Raw genomic sequence first — 25378 nt, forward strand, 5'->3', positions numbered from 1 at the left:
TGGGATGTGAGCACTGCAAGCTTCCTCACAAGGGTGCCCTGGGAATGCCAGCCCCCAGGCACAGCAGTTTGCAAATATGGGGAGAGGACCATGTTTGTATGCAGGGTAACTTCCTGGTTTCCTTTCACTTTTTGGCTCCATCTACTTTAAATCTTCCCCAGAGGAAAATTAAGAAACACAGCTTCTTTACTCATTGCTTGTACTCCCAGGGTTAGTTTCTTCTGCCCCTCTCTGCACGCTTTGAAGGGCTCAGATCTTTAGCCCTACTCCCAGGAAGTCTAGACCTGATCTTCAGCATAAGTGGGGTTGTCATAGGCGGTGCTCACTTTCAGCACAAAGGAACTATGGCCTGCCCCCTTCTTGTTCCTTGGGGACCCCTGCACATCTGCACCAAATCTGCTGTGGAAAACGTACAGTTTCTGCCCTCCCTCTCAGCAGCCTAGCTGGAGCCCTCTTCACACCAGCTCTTCCCTCTCCAGCTCTTCAAGGCCAATGCTTCCAGCTCCAGAGCTATGGCCGCAGAAGGGATATATGTGCAATGTACTATGCGGGCCAAGCATCCCCTAGGAACACCTCTTCATCCCTCCTGGGCACAGGGGAGGGAGGCAGGCATCCGCTATAAAACATATGGCTCTTCCTCTCCATTAATTTAATCTCCTTTCCCTTGTGCTGATGCTGATGCTGATGGCATGTGAGCTAAGCAGCCGTTCCCTGGGTCGGCTCAGCTGCTGCAGGGCTCAGGGCTCAGCTGCAGGCACTGGCATTGGGGGAGGACAGACACAGCATTCAAACTGCTGGCCCTTCAATACAAGCATTGTCTCCCGGCCATCCCTCAAAGGCCTGGGGAAGGGGCGGGGGAGAGAGAGGCAGGCCAGGGGAAGTGGGACTGTTTATCTGGTGAGGGAAAATGCAAGAGGGGAGAAGGGAGAGTTGAGCCTGGACAGCCTGCTGCCAGGAACCTTCCTCTTTCAGTCAACTGCCTTCTGCTTTCGGGCCATGCTGTCAAGGTTTCCCTGCCCCTGAGCCTCAGTGCCTCCCCCCAAACCAGCATGCTCCCTTTCCCTAGATCTTTCCTCCTTCCTTCTCTCTCTACCCCACTGCTCTGGCTTCCCCTGCCTGCTCTCTGCTTCTCTCTCAACCTCTTTCTTCCTCGTTCCCTTTTTCCTGATACCATGCACCCTCTCTCACCCCCCACCTGTATGTCCCTCCTTTTCCAGCTCCCTTTGCCCCTTTTATCCTCCCTTGTAAACTTTCCCTTTCTCTCTCATTTCTCCATACTCAAGCCCCTTCTGTCTATCCAGCAGTGTCTCTTTTGCATTCCCCCCTTTCCAGCCCTCCCCGCCCCCTTTTTCTCTCTCCAGCATCATTTCTTTCGTGCATCTGCCCTTCCTCAGTGCTCTCAGTCCCAACTTCCAACACCCCTTCTAACTTCTTCTTCCCCCTCTCTCTCATCCCTCTGTTTCCAGACCATCCCCACTGTATACCACCCCCCTCCACACACTTCCCTAACTGTGGTCTCTCTTTTCTAAGCTCCAGCCCCTCTACTTAAGGAATCGGCCAGGCTTCAGATGGAGCTGTTGTCGTGACAACCTAAAGGAGCATCGGCCTTTGATGAGGGCTGGCTGCTGCTGAAGGGGGCAGTTGTGTGAAGCCAGAGGGGATGGGGGGGGTGTTGGGGTGGAGGGAGGCAGCAGCGGGTGGGTCACCCCCAGAGAGGGAGAGTGGAGAAGCCGCTGCTCTTGGCTTTCTTCCCTGTGCTCCTGGTGTAGCGCTGAGTTTTTCTTTCACTAGTGAGGCTCGCTCCCTCCCCTCCTCGCCTCGCTCCGCCTGGGAAAGTGGGTTAGGAAGGGAGCTGAGTGCTCAGAGACTGCACAGCCACTCACTGGAGCAGGAGCATCCACACGCGCAGGGGAAGAACACAGGCCTCTTGTTTCTCTCTTTTTTTAACCTCCCCTCCGTCTCTCCAGACGGGTTTGATTCTTTTGCAAGCTGGTTTTTCTCTTGCTTGGTTGCCACCCACCTCTCCCTGCAAACACATTCACACACACACACATTCATTTCCCCTTTTTAGAGGGTTTTTCACTAAGACTTTTTTTCGAAGAGGTTTTTTTGGTTTGTTTTTTTTTTAAAGCCAGCAAGAGACTGAGCAGAACAAGAGAAAGTGACAGCTCAGAGGGACCGTGAGCTCTCCTCTTCCTTGGGCTTTCAATCAGAGACAGAGTTGCACGTTATTGTTATTGTTGTTGTGCCTTTTCTTTTTTTTAATTTACATCCATCTGTCTATCCACATCCACACTCACATACACGCACAGAGAAGAAGTCCATACGTTGAAACTCAACGAGAACAGCCATGGTAGGAAGGGCACAGCCTGATCGGAAACAATTACCGCTGGTCCTACTGAGATTGCTTTGCCTTCTCCCTACAGGGCTGCCAGTCCGCAGCGTGGATTATACCCGAGGCACTGATAACATCACCGTGAGGCAGGGGGATACAGCCATCCTCAGGTAGGGCACATTGCCAACTTTTCCTAATATATATATGTGTGTGAGTGTAAGTGTGTGTGTCTGTGCGCGTGCGTGTATGTGTGCACGCGTGCATGCATGCTTGTGTGTGATTTTACCTCCTGAACTGCAGCAGCTGCTGCTGCTAGTGTCAAGCTGCGTGCATGTGTGTGTCTCAGCCAGAATATCCCCAAGAAAAAGAGCTTCTGACATTCCTCCCCTCACCACCTCTACCCCCTTTTTCCTCCATAGTATTCTGGAGAGGAAGAATTTTATTGGCAAAAGAAAGATTTACTCCTGCTAGCCCGCCCTCGTTGCACGGGTGTGTTTCAGCAGTATCCGTGGACAAATCGAAAGGGGTCCAGCTGTGCTTGCCAGATGTTCTGTCGATTTCTCTTAGTACTTCATTGTGATCCTGTGCAAAAACTTTATCCTTTGTCTTGCCCAAACTCTGACATAGTGTCCTTTTGGAAGCCCTGACTTGGATTTTTAGGTTTGGTGCATGGGGTTGTTTAGTTGGTGGGCTAGGAAAGGAAAAAGGGTAACAGCTTTGATGGGTGATGTCGCTGTTGGCTGTCTTGGTTTCCTTGCAGTCACCAAGGAAATGGGTGTATACTCTGTCTGAATGAATTGTTCTCAGGAGGATCACTTTCCAAGTGAAGGATTGTTTGCTGATGTGGTGCAGGTAGAGATTCTCTTATCATGATACTAGGGTTGTGAGGGTCTGTCCTAGCCTGTTCTAGGCTTTATTTAACCCAATGTCTAAAGTAAATGAAAAAAACTGAAACAAACTGTATCCCATGGCTCCTTGTCAAAGTCTACTTTACCCATCTTGGAAAGAAAATATGGGTGTGTGTGTGTGTGTGTGTGTGTGTGTGAGAAAGAGAGAGAGAGAACGTGTGTGTCACGGGCTCTCTATATTATGGCAATAAAACTACTGGACACGATTTAAAATAAGCCTGTAATCTGTATGAGAAGCTGATAGTGCACAAACCCCGGAGCATCTAGGGAGTAATTCCTTTGCAAAGCTAACAACACCAGCAAAGTTTTCTTTCTCTTCTTTGGAAATAAATCCTGCTAAATGTCACTGAACGGCCTGCTACATGATCCCCCATGCTCTGCATATCTCCATGTAGAAATGGTGGGGTCTATACATCTGGGAGGGGGAGAAGAATGTGGGGGAGAGGTGTGTGTGTGTGTGCGTGCACACGCGTGGGGGGAGGGGGGAGTGCGCGTACCTTCCTTTTCTTCTTTCCTGTGTGCTGGGTTGTTCTGATCCTGGAACATCCTTTTCAGCAGCTTCCATTCCCCAGCTCTCCAGACTTGTTAACTTGCATGTAAGATTTATCCACATGGAGTAATAGGATTTACAGAGTAATTCATCTGCCTCGCGTCAGTGATGGAAGGGTTTAGATGCGACATGGAAAACACCTAACAACAAGTGCTGCCTCTGACTCCAGGCTCCTTGGACTCTGTGGGGATTCAGATATTACATTAACCCTTTCCTGCAGAGCTCCCAGCCAGTTTCTCTGCTCCCAATTTCTAAAGACAGATTAATTCCATCGGTCTCCTATTTTGAGGGGCAGTCTAGGAAGTGCATGTGCTTGGATGTGCTCCCTATAAATGGCAGCAGTTGAGTCGTTCAGCTCACTTGCCCAGAGGTCACTGGAACTTGATTTCCCACTTAACCTTGCAGCCCCGGAGTTTATCTAGCTGCTTTGTGTTAAAACAGCTTTGGCAGTGGAAGAGGCTGCAGGCACGGCAGAGGGGGTGTTGCTCCATGCCGTGTGTGAGGGTTTGTCAGGGATGTGAATGAGACTGCCTGCAAGAATGTTTTTTATGTGCACGAGGGACTGTGTAGCTGCACGTGTGATGTGAGGCACTGAAATAAAATATCTGAATGAGGTGATCCAGCTGCGTGAGCCAGATGTTCACTCAATTACCTGCTCACAAAAAGCCCCACACCTCCAAACATCATGCCTGTGCCCCAAGCAATACTTTGTTCCCAGCTAGATTAATTTCTGTCAGAAGTGATTGCAGGCCAAGCACATGCGTTCATTTCCTCAGCTGACCTTCCAAGGCTCTTGAAAGAGATCTGACAGGGTGGTTTTGTTTTGTGGAGAACTGCTCTCTCTACTCTCTCTTTTTCCTGGGACCAGTCTTTGGAAGCCTCACTGTCATTTAAGCTCTGGCATTTCACTCCCTGCTTCAGAAGGCAGGCCACATCCTTGGTTCGGAGGAGGTGGGGTTACCATTTGGGGGTGAGATAGGTAAAATCACTTTTATCCATTGACCACTAGTCTTTGCAATCCAGGATGACTTTTCATTCTCATGGCATTAATGCAAGGGTGTTTCTGACTGTTTGCCTCCCCACTTACTCCGCTATGGAATGCTTTGTTTCAAAAGACCTTCATGCTGGTGGTGGTGTCTCCTGTGTCATTAACTTAAACATCTCCCACGATTATACTGTCACTGGTGGAGCTTTATCAATGGTGACACAAACCATCCAACAGCCTTCATACCATCTAACCCTGCTCAGCACAGATGTATAACTGCACAGTGCAGCAAATAAGAAACTTTCATGTAGAAGCCATTTCACCCTTCAGTCATATGTGTCCACGTTTGGGGTGGAACATGGTAGCTATTTATCAACATGCAACAACTTCACCCAACTTAACTGAAAGGCAGTGATTAATAATAAAAACGCGCATTGAAGTTCCAGGGGGAATACGAGTGGAAAAATTTGCATAAAGTTCAGATGAGTTAGTGTGTGTACCTAATGCATATAAAGTTATGTAACATAACTCCAAATATTGCATTCACGTAAGGTTGTGATTATAAATTATTCTGCACTCCACAAATGTCAGACAGTTTGGAGAGCTTTTTTCACGTAGGCATTTTTGCATATGTAGTATTTTAAACATGGTAAAAGAGTTTTAGGCAGGTAGACAGAGAGAGAGAGAGAGAGAGAGAGCTAGCCACTTTCTATTTATAAGCCCAGTTTCCAACTCAAATTACCTTCTCCAGAAAGAAGCCTTTCTTCTGAAGTCTCATGTACTTCACGTCCTCTCAAGGTAGAATTGTTCTGCAAAGTTTGGAAAATCTCATAAAAAGGAACTTTAAAGCTCTGGCATTTAAAATATTCCCCTGCTGTTGACTTTTTAGAAATGTTCTTAACATTTTTGGCTCATCTCCTAAATGACCCAGCTTCAAATTTGATTCATTTGTTGGCCTTGCTGAAGGTCACTGGCTTTTAGTGTTTGACATAAGGAAGTTAGCCAGAGAATTACAAAGATATATAATAATGAGAAAAGCTTGTGATAGAATGCACAGGCAGTGCATAACTGTTGAGAGAAGGAGACAATAGTGCCAGGTAAGGCTATGGCAGGGGCCCCAAGAGCAGTGCAAAGTACTAGTGAAAGTCTGTTGGTATGAAAACAGTCCAATTCTGCTCCCAAGGACCTAAATGACTATACTGATTATCAGAGATTTTGTCAGTTCACAACTATTTGGGGTTTTCTTAACGTAGCTTCAAGACGTGAAGTATTCTCCATCTGTCTGTTTGTGCAGATGCCCGCGCACTATGCTTGAGTTTTGTTTGTTCCGTGAATGACATGATAGAATCTGCCTAAATTTTGCCGATAATATCCCATCAAAACTACCTTATTATAGGTTTTTGACATGCCATTTCCACTGACTCTTTTTAAAAAGGAAGGGACAGTGAACTAGCAAGGCTTTTTCATGTGTCTTGGAATGTGCTGTCTCATCATGTGCTTCATTTCTCAGTACAGACCTGGGGGCCCAGAAGTCCAGAGTCCTTAAACTGGGTATGATATGCTCCTCCTTTGTGGACCTGTTATTTCGCATTCTTGTGCCATAGCTTCGTCAGTACTCCTCTGGTGGCTTTATTTGTGTATCTGTACAGGGCCTACCACAATAGGCGGAGGCTTAGCAAGGCAGCTCTAAGCCCAGGGCAGCTAGAGATGCCTGGGGGAATGTGGGCTACCACCATGCTGATTGTGGCAGCGTGGTCAGTCATTGCTGTGGTGGTGAGATTTTTGTGCCCCCTCACCAAGGTAGCACTTTGGGCTACTGCCCTCGTCACCCCTCCACTACCAACAATATGATCCCTGATCCATGAGCACAGCCCATAGATGATGCTATAACACAAATGTATCGTCACCACCATTATTCTTATTAATATTACTATTATTACTGACAAAGGGCCCATTTTCGATCTCACTGACATCTGTGCTACCTCACAGATATTACTGGGATTGCATGGATCTACCATAATTGAGGGCAGAATTCAGCCTCCATATGTTTCCCCAAAAGTGCTAAATATCAGAGTCCGCAACAACAGAGTTCCCACTTTTTCAAACTGCTGTGCTCCTCTAGCTGCGCCTCAAGGGCATCTCAGTTAGAGACCGAACCAGGCCCAACTTCTGCTGCTAGGCTGGAACATGCAGAGAGTTCAGGTATCACACCCACATCTTAGCATGACATCCCACTACTGTCTCTGCAGGCAAAGGTTGCAGGGAGTGTGCACTTGGTTCTTCCATTTCAGCCTATGGACATGAGAGAAAAGGGGCAGGGTATGAGGGATCACTTTGGCTTTGCTCACCCTGGTGTGCCAGTCAGTGCAGCTGAACCAGGGAATAGGGATACCATCATCTGCTGCTGGTCAGGGCCATGACTAACCTCTGCCTGGAAGCAATATGGAAGGTAGAACAGGTGCTGTGCCTCACAGATATGCATGCTGGCCCTTCTTCTAAGTTAGAAGGAAAAGGGCAACCTTGTCCATACTGTAGGATGGGACAAATGCTGTGTGCCCCAGAGACGAAATTCACCACTACAAAGGTGAACCCCAAGGTTGCATGGTGCTTAAGCTCCCCTTGTGTAATATTTTGATGACTTAGATAGGACTTAAAGGTGACCCAGGTCCCACACAAAGCAGTTGTGCCCCCCTACTGTCAACACTTGCCTATCATCTATGGACAAAGAGTTAACTCATTGTCCATAGACAACAGGTAAGTGTTGACAGTGGGGGGGGGCGGGAACAACTCCATGCCATCATCACCTCCCTCACTGCTGCCAGGCATTGGCTTCAGGCAGGCTGCAGCCACCCCTGCCGTTGGCACAGAAATCTGGGGGTCACATGCCCCCTGTGCCCTCCCCACACATCACCTATGTCGTTGTCATTTTTCAAGGCCCATTATATCATTAGTTGAGAGAAAAATGGCCCATGTTCATCCCTGGTCAAACTCCATTCTAATTGGTTAAGCCAAGGTCAATCCAGAGAAGCTCAGTGCTGCCACCAGATCCATTCCTGAACCACGGTTGTCTGCAGAGTGCCTTTCACTTCCATTGACATCACAGGTAGCGGAGGCTTCCAGGCCACTCCCAGAAGAAGCTTAGCCTCTCTGAGAATGAGGATCTAGCTAAGCACAGAATTGGGCCTGTTGCTTTTGAGTTTTTCCAAGTGCCAAAATAAAATAAACTCAATTGTTGATCCACTGATTTCCACCCCAACAATCAGAAAAAAGAATTACACTGACCTATTGCCAAATATTCTGAAGAAACTCAATTTTGGGCTGATAATGTGGGTGGGAAATTTTAGCCCAGAGGTGAGTTAGTTTCAGAAGGTTATATGCATGTCAAAAGACAGGCTACAATCAAATTTCCTGCAATAATCCTAGTGCTGTTAGCGTGATCCTGTAATATAGGCAATTTATGCAAACTCTGTGTTCTTGGCCTTCCAATATTTTATTGATATTTTACATTTGGAGCAAGGCGGGTGGATAAAGCTGCCTCTAGCAGAACAATAACAGTCACAGAGCATCAAAACAAAGTTTATGTCCTGTACAATCTGGATAAAAGAAAAGTAAAAGCTGTTGAGATTACAGTTATAATTAGCATATGATTTATAACAGGAAGCATTGAGCTGAGCTTTTTGTTTAGGAATAAATATAGGCATATTCAAAGGTGTAATGCGGCATAATAATACAGTGTTGCCAGTATAATCATAAGCATCATTAGTATTGCAGTGGTGCTTAAACACAGTAAGATCAGGGCTTCATTGTGTTAGGCGCTGCATGAATTTGAAAGATAAAAATCTCAGTGCCTGCAGGATTTGCAGTCTCTGAGACAAGATAAACACAAGACAGGAATGGAAAGAAAGGCAGAGAGGGGTGAAATGGCTCCTCACAGGTCCCAAATAAGGTCTCAGACTAAAACCCAACTGAATACCTCAGTCATCAGCTCATGTTACCTCGCAAATCATCAGTGCAACAAACCAATGAATGCAGCAAACAGGCATTTTCAAAAGCATGCATTGATCTGCATTGTCAGGCAACTGACTGGAGGATCCATCTCATTTTCATTCTGTCTCATATATATGAATCTTTAGTTGTCAGGCTCTGAGTACAAATGCAGAAAGACACAAATATGTGGATCTGTACAGAAGGTTTTGTACTTCTGCTGATATCTTATATATTTTAACTACAGTATGAATACACACACACACACACACACACACACACACACACAATATTTCAAGGGACAGAAGACTTTGCCAAATGTACAGGCCTGGCAGCTGATGGTGTCACTATATCTATGATTCCTCTTACCAAACACTGTAGGGTGGGGGGTGGGGGGGTATGTGTGTTTTGTGTGTGTACTGTATGGCAAGGGGAATCATACGTGTATCCTCAGAGGCTAGAGGCAGTACATAATTTATATACGCCCAGTGGTGATAGGAGCCATTGGCCCAGTGTCTCGGGCTACATAAATCACAAAGAAAATCTCAAGGGAAATTAAAAAGGGAAGTTGTGTGGGTGTGCATGTGTGTATATTTATTTATCTGGTGTGCAAGAGTATGTGCGTGTATACATCTATATCTATATCTAGAGAGATATACACACATACTTGCACAAAGGGTATCATATTTTATAGCACCATCTATATAACGTATGTTCGGGAAGGTGGAGGAGGAGAGGCTGCATCAGACTGCGTTGCTTTAACCTACTCCCCTGAGTCTGCACAAACACTTCAGTTTGCAGCAAAGCACTGTATCTTTTCCCATTTAGTTGACATTAAAATTTATATAGCCCTGTGAGTTACCTGGAGGGTCTCTGAGCCCACACCTCCTCCCCTCCTTTCCTCAGCAGGTCAGAAGGAAAGACCTGGCCTTGAATTAACATGCAGTTCCTGGGATTTCTGATGTCTAGCTATGATGGTTCAAACTGTATACTGAACAAACTTGTTCTTGAAAGCCAGCTGTGTAAGTCTCTGCTTCTGAGAGAGTTGAACAGGGCCAATTCCTATCTGATGTAACAGCAATGGCTGCAGTGGGCTTGCTCCTGGGAAGGATTTATCCTTCCTTCTGTACTTTACCTTCCTGTCATCAGTTCAGACTTTGGAATAGCACATTTGTGGTTGTGGGAAGTTTATCAAATGTGCATGCATTTCAGTGGCCTGTGCATGTATTTTTGCATGTCTCTATTTTTAGCTGTATGCATGTGTGCATATCTGGTTTTGTGCATACATGCAGGAGGTGCTAAGCTATGACCTCCTGAGGCTTGTCTAGAATTCTGATCAGAAGCAAACGGTTGGGACATAATTCCTGGTGGGAGTCCCAGATGCAACATGATGTCATTAAAGACATGCCCTTGGTCTCTCTTCCTGGTTTAACCCCTCACCGGTAATCTTGGGTATGTCCTTTGCTATACCAGTGTCTCTGTGCAGCTGTGACAAGAATTGGTTCTTTCACATGACTGCTCACTGGGATCAGTGCAGTTAACATGGCACTAAACCTGATCTGCATGGCACCTTATGGCTGCATACCCCATCTCTGTCACTGGGAAAGTCGAGCCCCTGGAGTGAAGTCATGTTAGCAAGAACTCCATGAAACTAGAAAAGCCATCACCTGGCTGGTGAACAGGACAGGCGCAACATGCTCAAGCAGTTCTCGTCTGCTGTGTTTCTGAGATCCCAAACTACCCCTTGGGGCAGCTGTGTTGGAAGGCACCTGGCACCAGGCCTGGCATCACGACTCTCCTCAGCACGGTTAAAGCTCAGTTCTGCTGCCCCTTGTTGTTTATCAGTGGTGATGTTTAGGCGGACATAGGTCAGTGCTTTACATGTCTGGGAGCAGTGCTCTGCAGGAACCTCATCATGGCTGTGTGGCACCTAACTCAGTCCTGGTCTTTCTCCCCCCGTCCTGTTCTGCACCTCCACGCTTGGGGTGAGGGAGACCATGACTCAGAACTCTGTGTCCGTTCACTTTCTTCCCTTACAGAGCAAACAAAACCCATGTTGAAATCCACTGGCAGGCAGCATCCATGGCTTTGAATAGTAAATACAAATCTCCCTCTTTCTCCCTCCCTCTCCCTCTCTTTCTCTGCCTCTCTGTTATTAAGCTGACAGGCACTTAGCCAATTACCCAGTCGTTGTCTCAGCTGTATTTATGGTGGAGAGAGAGGCAGCACACACAGCTCCTCTCTTTGGGGCTTCAGCTGTGTTTCCCTTGTGTGCTGTAGCATTTTCCCTTGCTCATGTGAGCGGACTGAGGAAAGAAACCTGTGAAGGGGGTGAGAGAGGAAGAGGGGAAGGTCAGAGGGCTGATACCCTAAACTCACCGCATGCTGAGGCTTTACTTCCTTGCTATTGCCCGTACGTTCCAAGTGGGCAGAACGCTTTTGTTGCATAGGAACACGATGTATGTGGAGCAGCGTGATTGTGGCTACCCAGGAGCTTGCTTTGGCTATCACACAGGAGTAGAAGCCTGGAACTGTGCAGCGGCACACTGTGAATATATGACTCAAAGCTAACGGACTGTGCCTATTTAGCAATACAGCACAGATATATACCTCAGGGCTAAGGGACCACGGCTGCTCAGAAACACAGGATGACCATATACATATTCATATACGTATGTATGTATGTATACACATATATTCACACACACACACATATACATAGACATATTCCTGTGCGTAGAACACAGCCTGTGGTTCAGTGCCTGCCCTTGAAGTGTTGGAGCTCAAGCAAATAGCACAGAAAGTGTTCTGTGAATATTTTCATGAATTTCAAAATGAATCTGCTTTGGCTGCAGCTGGGCTGCTTTTGTGTGTGTGCATTCCTCCCCTTCTTCTCCCCCCGTGAATATCTAAGCATCTGAGTTTTACTTGCACTGATATTCATGGAAAGCAAATTTTAAACAGACCAATAGATAAAGAAACACGATTCTGACTGCACCCTCTGCAGCTGGGACTCTGTGTACATATGCTCCTACACACACATACCCAATTACTTTGTGTCCATGGCTGGTAATGACATCGACTGTTGAATGCAATGGGCTTTGATGTTTCATCGAGGACAAGCAGCAATGGGACATTTGGTTCCTACAAATTCTCACCAGAGCCCTGGCACAAAGATGGTTGAACAAGCCAGATGTGGAGCTGATCACAGCTTGAACATTACTTTATATGAAGGCAACAAGGAAAATTCCCATTTAACTCAGTGCCCAGCCAGTCAGTCTTACAGTTGCCTCTTGTTTCTAGGAATGATGCCTTAGGCAAGGTCTATGCAATTGAAGGAAATGATGATTAGACATGTTTTAAAATGTTGATCTCTTTCCTCTCCCCAGACTGCTCCTTCACCATAAGAGAGACAAAGCCCTTGCAACTTCCTCACACTATCCTCCTGATAATAATGGAAACCAGTGGGAAGCCTTTGAAAGCCAATGGGTATCTTTCCATTGACTTCACTGATCTGGTGAACCAGTGCCAGTTCTTCCACTCCTCCAATCAGGGAAAAAGAAAAGCATAGGACTTGCATGACCAATTACAGCTGAGCTGAGGGTGACTTTAAGAAAGCATTTGCAAGCCCTTTAGTGAATTCAGGTGGACGACCAATTTGAGCAAATTGCCGTCTGCTCACAGATGTCCTGCCTGCACAAAAAGAAGCAGAGTTCAGTGAGCAATTACCCCCTGCAAATTCTCTGATCTGCTTTGTTAAATATAATGCAGAAGTTGAGGTCAGTAGCTGCTCCCATCCCTTGGGAAAGAACTCAGGGCTAGAGTCAGCTGGCTTAGTCATTAATCAGTGGCACTGCAGGGGCTGGCGTGAGTCCCCACTCCCCCACTGATAGGGGGCATATGGGAGACACAATTTGGTGGCATTTGGTACCCATCTCAGGACAGATGGGTTTATTACTGGCTCTTGGAGGTTGAAAGGTGGGAAGATTGGAAGTTCCCAGGGCCAGGATTGTGGGTGGAGGAGGTGGGGTGGGACAGCTCAGACCTCCTCCCTGTTTCCATCTGCCATGCCATTGCTTATTTAAGGGAGATGTTAATGCTGCAGTCCCGTACCATGTCTCAGATATTCTTTTCCCTGCCGGTTCCCTAGGTCAGCCCCACCCATCTTGTCTAGCTGCCAGTGCTCTTGCTTGAGCTGTGATTCCACACAGCAGGTCAAGGACCTTTCACCCTAGGAGACCTATCCACAGGGCTAAGTCCCTCTCTGCCCATAGAAACATCAGCTTATTTCTGTACTCATTTTAGGGTATGTTGACTGGGTTTAAGATTCAGTCATTTCTCTTCCAAACCTTCTTCCCAGCCTGCAGACTTTCCAAAGGGTTGTGCACTGCCACTACAGGCTGTCCTAGTGCAAATGGGAGGCAGCACATTGGTTTCCAGATCCCCTCAAACCACACATGGAGAAGAGTGCACACATGAACATAAGCACCAGTATACATAAGCATGAGCATACACATAAGTCTCTGTCTAATTCCAGGATTATATGACGATCTAATTTAAAGCAGTATTAACTATAGTTCAAATACTTCTTATGAAGTTAGGGGATTGCTTGCATTTTGCTAATTAGGACTCTCATCCCATAAACACCTTTGCATATATGTAGCCCAGTATACTGCAGATAATTGACTTCACTGGGACTATTCACATGAATGAAGGATCGTGGGATCAGAGCCTTAATAAATGTATGCTACTTACATTCACCTTGTCCCTTACTTACCCATAATTTGTCAGCCAGTTTTCTGAAACCAACAAGTAATAGGCCATGTGCTGACTAAGGTTAAGGAGAGGTTGGTGGTAGCAGCTTTGTGTTCATATTTTGTATACAAAAGCTGCATAATTTGATTGTCTCCCTCCACTGCACCCTTCCTGTGCTAGCTCCTGGTATACTGTGAGCTTCCAGGGCAAAGGTGGTGGCTTTCTGGGCTTGCATGTGTGTGGAGAGCACCCACAGTAGGCACTGCAAGTGGGCACCAAAGATAATTAATCAGATGCTGTTGGGGAGGGGAGGGTACTTAACTGCTGCTGTGTCCTTTATAACTATCTACATTGAGTGCAGCCACTCCCAGGGGCCTATTTTCCCTGAAAAAAAGATTTAAGGGGAAGATTCCTCTCCCTCACAAAAACAGCCACAAAACCTCTGGCCTCAGAGCTGTACCTGCAATAAACCTTAGTGCATTTCCATCCTTGAAGGCTCAGGATAAGCGTAGTAGCTTCTTACCTGGCAGGGGAAGCAGCGTGACCACGTAGGCGAGCTCCCCAGGGTAATTGTCTCTGATATGTCCTCCACAGGAGGTCTATATTGAGCAGATTCTTTTTGGTATTGGGTGGTGGAACCGGAGCGTGCTCCATCCACTCCATGCATTGACCTGGTATTGCAGTGCTTCCAGGACTGGTGCAAAAAAACAAAAAAAAAAAAAAAAAAAGGCTTCTTAACCTGGCAGGGGAAATACTACGTATCTGTGTCCAAAAAAGCAGTTTTCTTGAACCGTATCACAGGAGAACTGCTCTTCCGGTGTGGTTCAGTACCCACTGAGGTGCAGCAGCTTTAAGCCCAGTTTATGAAATTGGGAGTCTCCTCACTTGCTTGCTCCAAGGGCCTTATAGTTAAGGGCAAGTAAAACTCAGGGGCATCCGAACCCCAAGCCTCTGAGCTTGGGCCTGCAAGTAGGATGCTCGCCAGGTTTTGGAAACATCTGAAGCCCCAGGTGCGAGTGGAGAATGTTTGCCGGTAGCCGGGCCACTTCTGGTTCTGGACTCTTGGATTTGGAATTAGTTTTGACTAATTTGGCTTCGGACACAAATTAAATTAAAAAAAATTCCCTCCTGACAAACTTGCCCTGTGCTCCCAGCAGGGCAGGAGAAAGAAAGGGGGATGTGCAGAGGTCTGTCTGCTAAGGAAGGACAGACAAAACTATAATAGAAGATGAGGCGCTTAATCCCTCCCAGCCCTCACCCCATACCCAGTCAGGCCAGTTCCCCCTTCCAGCCTGCATCCTGGCCTGATAAAGTCAACAGTCATCTTCTTTTTCACCTCCCTTGTCTCTCTTCTCCTTTCTGGGTCTCAGCCTACCTCCCCTCACTTATTCTCACCCTTTCCCAATCTCTTTCCCCTTCCCCGTTTGACCAGCTAAGCCAATTTGAACTTCCCTCCCTTCTTCCCCCCTCACCTAAATAACCAGGATGGAGGGGAGAGAAGGGAACACTAGCCTGAGAGCTGCAATGGTACCCTATGCCATGCTGGCTCTCAGTAGAGATGACTGCTTAATCAGGGCTTTGTGTTTGGCCAGGGCCTGCGGAGTGTCCCCAGCATATTTATTTTCTGTGGCTGAACTGAATGCCTGGTGCCTCTTTGTTCTGACAGCTTGTATGAAGAGGGGTGGGGGGTGGGAAGAGAGGGTCTGGGAGCCCATCCCTCCCATAAAGCTCTCTCTTTTCCTAGCTGGAATGTGCCCGGATGCGTCTTACATTCCATTGCTCCAGGCTCTGCCTCTCCATCCTCCCTCTCTCTTACTCTTAATTGGATCTCAAGTTGAAATTAGAGGGGAGGAGAGTCTGGTTTGTTAATGGGGTGGGCGCAGGCTGCAGCCAAGGCTGGAAGCATATCATCAGAGCTTCCAGGCTGCTGTGGGCAGGGGGAACAAGTGGAGCCAAGTGCTCCCTTGAACCCCTGGGGTTTTGCTGATGGGAGCTGGAGCAGAATAGGTGAGACCTTCTCCTTCTAGAGGGAGAGTCAGGCAGTCTCCTGAGAGGAAGATCCCATGCAGCATCACTGGTGTGGGGCAGGCTGCGCAGAGTAGCCCCTACTTTTACTGAAGTTGAGAGGCAGAGCTGCTGACAGGGAGGAGGGAGGCATTGAAAAACACAGTGAGGTTGCTCCCTGAACAGCAGTGGGCAAAGGGATTCTGCACTCAAGGCACTATGTTGTCAGCCCCTTAATGCAAGCAGAAGGCATTTAGCCACCTACCTACAAACACCCTGAAAGGGATCTTGAGATTGGCATGCTGTAATTAGGAGCAGAAGGTGCTGCAGGCAACCTACCTGGGGTCCCCTTCCTATCACAGTATTAAACCTCATTTCCCTTCACCAGCTCAGTGTCAAATTAGCTCTTTGCCTGTCTACCAGCCACCCCCTCTTCCCTGCTTCCCCAGGGAACTAGACAGTTCTGTGCACTGCAGTATCTGTAGCTCAGAGATGAAGGTCCATGTAGGCTTCTGGGTCATGTCAATTCTCTGGCTTTATAGTGGTAGCACTGGGGTGATGTTGTAGCCATGGTGGTCAAGGAAAAATACAGAGGGCAAGGATCTTTCTGGGTCATATCTGTTATTGGGCCAACTGTATAGGAGGGAAGAACACAGACAAGCCTTTGGGTACCACGTATCCCTTCTGAGCGGTACCTGAAAGATTGTTGGTGTCCCTCTCAGGTATGCAGTTAATCCAAAAAAAGATATCACCCACAAAGATCCTTGGATCTGGCTTAATAGTGGCATTATTTCCTTTTCCCCTCCTGCTCACTGGTCTCTGGTATTGGCAGCTAGTCAGACTTGTGCATGTCCAGCCATTAGGAGAATGTATCCCCAAACCCAGGAACTAGTGCAACATCTTTCTCAGCTTCCTCCCCACCTGTGACTGGCAGCACTGTTTTAATCTCTGGGCCAGATGGACTAAAGACCTGTGTGGCATTGCTAGCAGTACTGCTACTTAACCTTTCATATATTTGTAATACTTCTTCGTTTGTCAATCCCAGAGTCAGGAGCAGCAGGTTTCTGTCAAAAAGAGAAGGAGAAAAAAGGAGATATAAAGGTTTTTACAGCACTTTCCCTTTTCCCCACAGTTCAGGCTGTCTTGATTCTGCTGTGGCCCCACAGGACTTTGGGAAAGTAGGGCTGGAAGGGACCCCACAAGGTCATCTTGTCCAGCCCTCTACTCGAGGCAGGTTCATCCCTGACGAAAAACCATCTCAGTCAAGTGTCTGGCCAATCTGTTTTTGAAGATTTCCAGGGATGGAGATCCCACAACTTATCTAGATAGCCCAGTCCACTGCTTGGCCACCCTCATAGTCAGAAAGTTCAGACAGGAGAATTAAGGGACCTACTTCCAAAACGTCACATGATGTTGAGAATTGTCACCTCATGATGCAGTCTAACATGTTCAATTGGTGCAATATCACATCCCACATCTCCCTGGCATGATTTTAGCAGCAAATGAGGTGGTGTTTCCACTTACTTGTTGGAGGTATATCCCATGAGTGCAGTGCTGCGAGGGTCAGAGCCAGCCCTACTCTGTGAACATATATGGCACAAAGCTTTCTATGCCCCTTGCCTGACAGAGGACTGAGTTACCAGTATGTGCTGCAGGATGGGACTGAGGGGGTCCTTGCAAGTAGTGCAAGATGCAGCTGACAGCAAGCCAGGAAACTTTCTGGCAACTGGACTGAGAGAGAGGGAGAGAGACCATGTTTCAGGAAGACCTGGCACTAAGGCCTAAAGTGACCAGGGCCCAGAACACCAGGCTCCAAAGGAAAGCTGGTGAAGTGACAACCAGAACAGGAAACTTGGGGAGCTGACACATACCAAAAGCCCTGCTGGGTGGGGAGACTTTGCCATAGGATTCAGACAGGTATAAGATATTTTAATTCCCAAATGAACTCTTTTCTTCCATCAAGGCATGCTGGGGGAGTAGGACTGGGAGATTTCTGAGCCGGGCAGGGCAGCAGGACTGACTGTAATCAGCGGAGGAGCTCCTTCCCCAGTCTTCTCCCACGGTGAGCTAGGAGAGAGTGTACAGGAAGGAACCATGTCCAGGGGAGAATGGAAGGGGGGTTTGTCCAAGGGGTCTACTTCAGAGTGTGGCTGAATCTGGGTCTCCTCACCTTTAGTCTGTCTCTGGCTGAATAGGCCCTGGGGCTATGGGCTAGCCCCGCCAGACAGGATGTGAAAGGCTGTCTCCAGTGCTTGCCCATTGTCCACCTTCATCCTGTCTCCGCTGCATGTCTTCTTGTCAGCATTTCTCTTCAGTGGATCGATGTGTCCCTGGCTCATCCCAGTGATTTTTAAACAGAGGGAGAAACTTCCTCTTGGCAAGTGAGAGATAATCAAGCTGAATATTACCCAGCTCTGAAGTGCAGACAGTCCATGACCAGAGCCAAAGTCAATATCTTGGCAGATGCTGCCTTACATTGAATTATCTCCCTTCTCCTGGGGTAGGGTGGGTGGCCTAAAAGCAGCCCCATCACCTAGCCAGTGGGTGGCAGCCCCGTCACCTAGCCAGAGTCCAAAGCATTTGAAGGCTGTTTGAACTAGAGAACCTGCTTATTCAAGACCCTCCACTTCTGGGACAAGCGTGCCCTGTCCTCCTGCCTCATGTTCATACTGGTGTCACCTCTTGTGCTGAGCCAGGCCTTGGGCAAGCGGCCCTGGATCCAGCTGCCTGTGCTGAGCAGCTTCATTTGCTGGTTTAATGGAGCAAGAAAACAATTGTCTTCATTGCTGCTGGCTCATGGATGGGAGGTAAAGAATGGGACAGGAGGGAGCTCCTCACAGATAGGAAGAGTGGAGGAGGGGAATCATCCTAGACAGGAGATGGGGGAGAAAATGAGGATTTATTCCAGACACAAGACTTAGGGGTAGGATTAGGAGAGGTGGGGGAGGACTTGTCCCAGAGAGGAAAACAAGTAAGGAATGGAAACTTCTCTCAGACCAGAAGCTCCAGTGGCAGAGGAGGGGGCTTCATAGACTGGAGACTGGGGGAGGGGGTCCTCAACCAGCTAGAGCACTCATGGAGGGAGAGAGAAGGGGTTGTTCCCAGATGTGGCAGCTGCTTCCAGGCAAGAGAGAAATGGGGGAGGGTGGCAAGCTGGTTCTACTCTCAGACCCCACCTGGAGGAGGCAGGGGCCTGAGGGAGGCTGGGATTTCTGCAAGCCAAGCAAAGGTGGTGGGGTGTTTGTGCCATGCAACCTGTATAAAGTTCCTATTCCCAGATCTCCAACATAATGCTCTCTCTGTTTTCAAAAGCTCTTAGCTTTCCCTTGAGTCTGAGAGGTCTAGGCCTATCTCCGGCAGGAAGGGGCCTCCAAAGGAGTATCCAGGGGGCTTTGCAACAACAAAACTAAAGAGAAACCATCTGTTTAAGATCACATAACCAGGCTTAGTGTAAAAATCCCTTCCTCTTTGGTCGCATGCCCCTCCCTTCCCTTCCCTTTTCATTACTCCAGCGCAGCTGGAGCCCGCCACAACTTCTCTCAGCCCCTATGGCCATCCCACTTCGCTTCCTATTCCCATTCTGCAGCAGTCAGCATTTCATGTGTGTGCATGTGCAATGTGCACATGTGTGCATGCACACACACACGCGCACACACGGGTGTGCAGTAGATGCATGAAGTTGGCACTCTCCCTGAGGGCTAAGGCAGATGCTGCTTGTCTGCATGCCCAGTTGGGGACAAGATAGATGGTTTCTAAACAGAAGGCATCATTATTAATAGTGCCAACAAACTTGTGTATTAGGAAAATCTTTTTCCCATTGCACTTCTTCTCCCTCCTCCCAGGACTTCTATGAGGTCTGTAGCATAGCAGGTTAGTTGTATCTGGCCGATTTGACACAGGCCATGGAGGCTTGATGCCCACGGAGCAACAATTAGCTTCCACTGTTATTAGGGGGAGCTATTGGGTATGTGTCAATTGACTTCAGGGGTTAGTTGTGTCTGGAACCTCTGGAGGTTTGATTCTCAATCTAGGCCACAAATGGACCAAGTTTGTTGAGCCTTTATTCTCAATTTATTCCATTCTGCATATTCTCACCACAGAAATGCTCCCACCTGGTTGTGAGTGGCAGTTTCCATTCAAGAACAGCTCAGAGACACTGAGATAAGAAAATCAGTTGGGAATCAGCATGCAGGTGCCTGAGCAGAGAAGAATATATTAGGTAAGGGGGAAGGAGGCAGGACTGGAGTAGCAGGGGATGCGGTAGGGCAGGAGTGATGGGTATGGTCAGAGCTATGGGAACCAAAGGGATTGGAATAGTGGTATATATAGCCTCATGTAGGCATTATACCTGGCTCTACAATACTGGTCTCTAGCTGACCATATCAGTCCTAGTAAAGCTGTACAATTCACCTAAAAGGAAATAAATATATCCCCACAAATGTAAGTGCTGGCTATGATTCTGCCACAGAGGAACAGGCAGGTGAAGGTGAAGGAAACATTCTTAAAAGAGACTAATGTACTTTCCAGGATTGGATGCGTCTTCCCTTCCCGCTGAGTTTGATTTACTGCTAGAGTAATACACACAATGCAGAGGAGCAAAAGGCAAGCTGATTACAGGCACAGTCTCTTCCCCATTCCCAGACAGCATGCAGAGATTAGCATGTGAAAGCCTGTGGGGAGAGGAAGCCCTTTCCACTTTCCTGGCTGAGACCAGGCACCATCTTGCTGGGGGAAGACATGTCCTCGCCTGCCTCCATGGGAGTTCCACCTTGGGTTGCCCACGCCACTACTGGGATTTCCCTTTGCATTAGCAAACATCTCCAAATTTAGGATTTGAGGTGACAAGTTTTGATTGGATTGTCTTCTCCCTGAAAGAGGGGCCTTGGTGGCCTCTGCACTACATCATTGAAATGAAATCTATGCACATGAGGGCTGAGGAGGGCCACAGACCATACTGAAAGGCTGTATATTCATCACCTGAGGAGTGCATGCCAGTAGCCACATGCCACAGTGCTTAATTTGAAGAGTCTGAACTCCTAGTGCACTATGCATTACATGGGAACAAAGCACTGAAAGGGACCTCCTGAGTCATGAAGTGCAGTCCGTTTTGTTCACAGGCAACCTTTGACCTAAGGAATCCTCCAGACCGATAATTTAAACCCTCACCTACATTTTTCCTTGTGTCTTGAGTCATTTTCCTCTCCTTTATCTGTTTGCAGGTTTATTATGATCATTACAATAATTACCATCACAGCTGCTGCTATTATTATTATTATTATTATCATCATCTTCATCATTATCATCATCATCGTCTTTGCTGAGTTACCTGGATCCTTTTGCAGAGATGAAGCTGCTTTATGGAAATTCCATGTTGTGCCCTCTTCTTGTTAATGCCTGTACAGGTTCCTGTTTCATTTGCTGCAGCTTAAATTGATGTTCATTGGAAAATTAAAGTATTAACCTATACGAGAAGACTGTCCAGCTGTGTCAGCATAAGTTCTGTGTAATAACATGTGGAATGGCTCTGAGGTTGTATAGCTGTGTTGCTGCCCTGACTATCCAGTGCTCTAAGCACTACTGTGAATTCTGTCAGTGAGTTAGGACACTATTGCTATCCCCCTTTTGCTGAGAGAAGACTCAGTGGATGACATGGCTCAGCAAGGCATTAGCTGAGCAGGAATGCAATGCATGAACCTGACTCTCAGCACTCCTTCCTGAGAGTGGGAGTCACAATTCATAGGATCTTCCCCTCTTGAGCTACTGATGTTCTCTGAGGGGCAGTGCCATCCTCCTGGTTGCCTTTTCTCCCTGTTCCGGGTGGGATTGCTGCCTGCCCCCTGGCCAAAACCCAAACCCAAATCAGGTCATATTTCCTCTTGATTCAGAGCTTCCTTACAAACATGAAACTCAGACTAAGGTTGCCAAGAGTTTTTCACTGTGGGGTTCAGTTCCAGGGACACAAACTTTATTCAAAGCTGTGAGGCTTGGCAGAGGCTCATCTCATTTAATGCCCATGGACAGAGGCATAACAACCAGGGTCTGCATCCTGCACAGCAACAGTGGCAGAGGCCAAGTCAGCTGTGGTGGCTGGGTCAGCAGCAGCGGTGGCTGCCATTTTGTGGCCCCTCTAAGTGGGTGCCTGTAGCTGGTGTTCCAGTTGCCTACCCCTCCCTTCATTATGCTATGGCCATTGAGAAAATTACATTAATCTCCTTGTACTACAGGGGGGTTTTTGTGTGCAACTTGGAAATCTTGATTCTGATCATCTTTATTAGAGCACATTATCAAACATCTGACCCCGTAGATGAGGTGTGCAAGGACTGGTTCATGGACCAGACCAGGCCCACAGACTGGCCCACCTGCTGGAGCCAGCACATATCTTAGATTAGCCCCTATGCCCCACATGCTGTGTTCAGGCCTGGGGATGCTGTGTGCTGCAGGTAGTGTGTGGGGTCTATCCAAGACCCACAGGCCAGATGAGAGGGCTTTGAAGGCTATATCTTTGACACTGCTGTATTAGAGTATTCATGCTTTGAAAGTGCTTGGAAACTTTAAAATAAAGATGCTAAGGTAGGCAGGGGGGAAGGTGTAGGGAGTCATGTGTATTGATTTGCTCTAATTATTAGCATGTGTATTATTTGTTTTTTTTCTGAAACAAAAATGAAGACATCAAAAAAAATGTTTACAACCTTCATTGTGTATAATAAGTCTCCCAGGTCCATCGGAAAGGTTCAGAACGAAGTAGTGTCTATGGGGTCACAGGGAATTACAGAGATCCCAGAGGTGGCTGTGAATTGGCCCCTGAAAGGACTGTTGTTATAAATGCAGTTGAACAGGCTGTCTGATCCCTAAAACTTCACTATAACAAATGAATTCACTCTCTGGGCACTGACAGAGGCAGCACGTCTTAGAGATCACTCAGAGCTATCATGGGATGTTAAATGGCATAGGATGGACTGTTTGCCATTGGGATATAAACATTTTAGAATTAAATTTCTCTCCGAGGCTGCAACAATCTCATTAAAATGGACAGGATAGTTACTTGTTTTCTTGTCCAGAACACTCACAAATCTCTTAAGAGTAGATATACTTGTGAAATACAATACTGTTTAGCATATACTGGGTGCATCTACACGTGAACCTGACTGCGCAATCCCAGTGCTGCATGGGTTGTTTCTGACCCCACTGATACTACGTTGGTAACGTCTTGTGTAGACGCATCCAGTGCTGATTCTCTCTGAAACCTAAGAATGCCAGATCACTTTAGTGATCCATATCGTCCAGAGTCCAGTTTTTGATAGTGTCTCGTATTGGGTGTCTCATAGGAAGGTGCAAGAAATCTTTTAGTGGACAAACGCTGAATAATGGCTGATAGGGAGAGTTTCTTCCCCATTCTAGGGACTAAGTTGTCTGCTTGTGATCTGAGCAGGAACGTTTATATATCTAATGTTTTATTCTGTCTGTATTATTTAAAAATAGATATTCTTGTTATCTATATGTGTGTCTTGTCCTTTTTGTACCATATTGAAATACTAGGCCATCATGCTGCTTTGTGGCAGGGAGTTCTTTAGGTTAATCATGCAGTGTAGAAAAAGGAATTTCCATTCCAGTTTGAAATGTATGGTGCCATTTTCTCTTCCACCTATTAGGTGCATACATGGACTTAGTTACCATAGAGTGAATCTATTTCACTGTGCTCAAGCCCCTGAAAAACTGTTAATACAAAAGGGAGTGGGTCTTTCTCCCCCTCACTTCTTTATTTTATTTTTTGCGACTCATTTTTAAAAAATATTAGTGGATTTTCTGGGAATTGAACAGAATTGCATTTAGGCACTGAAGTCCACCAAAGAGCTGTTTATTCCCAAAAGCTTGTAAAACTTCCCCAATTTATACAGTTGGTCTTGGTCCCGTAAAAGATATATATCTATGTATGTGTGTGTATCTATATCTACATATCTTGATATCTATGTCTACATCTACATATCTTGATATCTATGTCTATATCTATCTCTCTATATATAGATAGCTATAGAGATATATCTAGATATAGATATATAAAATAACCCTTGTTGTAAGTCCACTTAGACATGCAATAGCTGGGACAGAATCTGGCCCTGAGTGTTTCTGTTTTATAGAATTGGCCCTCCTTCTTGTGTTCAGAGAAAGGGTAAATAGGAGCTGCCAATTTGACTCTTCTATAACATTCATTATTTTGTGGAGCCTACCATCTCCCCTCTATTTTTTTCTCCTCTCAACTAAATGGCCCCAGTCTTTTCAATCTCCCTTCCTACTGACATCTCCCAGGTCTCTAATCATTCTTGTCACCTGTCCCTGAACCCCTTTTTATTTCTGCTCTATCTTCAGAGACAGGGTGTGACCTGCACTTGAGCACAATATTGCAGTGCAATAGCACTATTGTCTTGTTTTCTACACTGGTCTTCATACATCTTGACTCTGTGTTTGCCTTATGCCTACCCTGAGCAGAGGATTACAGTGAACTGGCCCAGGTCCTGTTTTCTGACTAGTTGCAGTTAATTAAGAATATGACAGTATGTATGACTAAGTCAAATGATTCCTTCATCATCGTGTATCCTATTTCTTGTCTGTAGAAAATATGGTCATACAAGATAACTGTATTTCCAACCACTGGCAAACATTGCATATGCATTGCTTGCTTTAACTACTATTTCATGGGGTCACCACATTTTCCTCCCCTTTAAACTTCTGTGTGCTTCTCTTTAATTATTCCTATACTAGAATCTTGGAGATAACGAGTTGCCTTGTGTAATGATGTAATAACATACCTGTAGGAGGATCATTGTACTTCTCTTACCACCGAAGTGCAAGCCACCTTCAAGGCTGAACCTGGCAATTATTAAATGGCACACTGCTTCAGGCTTAACACAAGACGTGCAGAAGAATAATGTGCCCAATTTAAACTGCAGGGGGAATTTTAGGGAGGCAGGATGTAATTAAGCTAATTGGAATTCATTCAGGACAACAGCCTTTGCACCCTACTCTCTTTAGAAGTGTCGCAGGCTTTTAATGATCACAAGTGATTGGGTCCTTTGTACGTGTTTCATCCAAAAGGTGTCACCTCCAGCAGCATGTGTTTTTTTTTCAAATTTGAGGAAGGGAAACAGTATCATAAAATGCGTCTGCAGCAGAGGTGGTGGTAGAGGTAAAGGTAAAAGGAATATACTGAACATCAGTAAGATGGGCCATGTAAAAGTGAACCAAAGTTAACCTTTACCCAAGCACTTGTGAAAGCAAGTCTTCTACTGAACCAGAGCTCTCCCCAGGGCTTTTCAGAGCTGAGTACTGCTCACCTGAAACCTTCTGAATATCCTCAAAAGCTTCAGGCAGTTGTGACTTTGCAAGGTTGAAGGCAAGGGAAAAGAGAAGAGGGTGAGTGGGTGGGTAGGGTAGGGTAGACTGGCAGCAGCCAATAATGGCAACAAAGGATTATTGAAAACATTTTTCTCCAAAGCAAAACCTTTTGGGATTGCTCTTCAATTTGTGTATGTTGCTGTTGCTTCGTTATCTCCAGAGTGGTTTCAGGGGAGATGGTCCTTTGCAATCTGGCAGACTGCTTAGGTGATGTGAGTGACCCTCATTTTCTGAAACACTCTATGGAGCAGGAGACATGCCTGTGTTGAATGAGTGAAAAAATCGTGTCTTGTTTTTACTGGAAATAAATCCCTAAGGCAAAGTGGGATCGAGCAAGGTTAAGATGCATGAAATTCAACCAGAATCCAAAACTGAGCTGCTCACTCACTTCCACTGTGTTTTTCTTATTATTAATAAGTCAAGCTGGTTTCCAAAGAGAATAAACGTAGGTAAGTCTCTGTGATGCA

At 46.5% G+C, this 25378-nt stretch overlaps 1 protein-coding gene across 4 annotated transcripts in view; it reads left to right on the forward strand.

The window, feature by feature from the left end:
- Nucleotides 1–25378, forward strand: part of LSAMP (limbic system-associated membrane protein) — a 1430869-nt gene that overhangs the window by 964542 nt on the left and 440949 nt on the right. Inside the window, exon 2 of one of the 4 annotated variants that reach the window (XM_019548765.1) lies at nt 2427–2505. In XM_019548765.1, coding sequence (XP_019404310.1) covers nt 2427–2505 — 79 coding nt within the window. Of the gene's footprint in view, nt 1–1751; nt 2506–25378 lie in introns of those variants that run through there. The other 3 variants (XM_019548767.1, XM_019548766.1, XM_019548764.1) reach the window with 3 other exon arrangements.

Source organism: Crocodylus porosus, unplaced genomic scaffold, assembly GCF_001723895.1.
Source record: "Crocodylus porosus isolate Cpor-Errol unplaced genomic scaffold, CroPor_comp1, whole genome shotgun sequence".
Classification (NCBI taxonomy): domain Eukaryota; kingdom Metazoa; phylum Chordata; order Crocodylia; family Crocodylidae; genus Crocodylus; species Crocodylus porosus.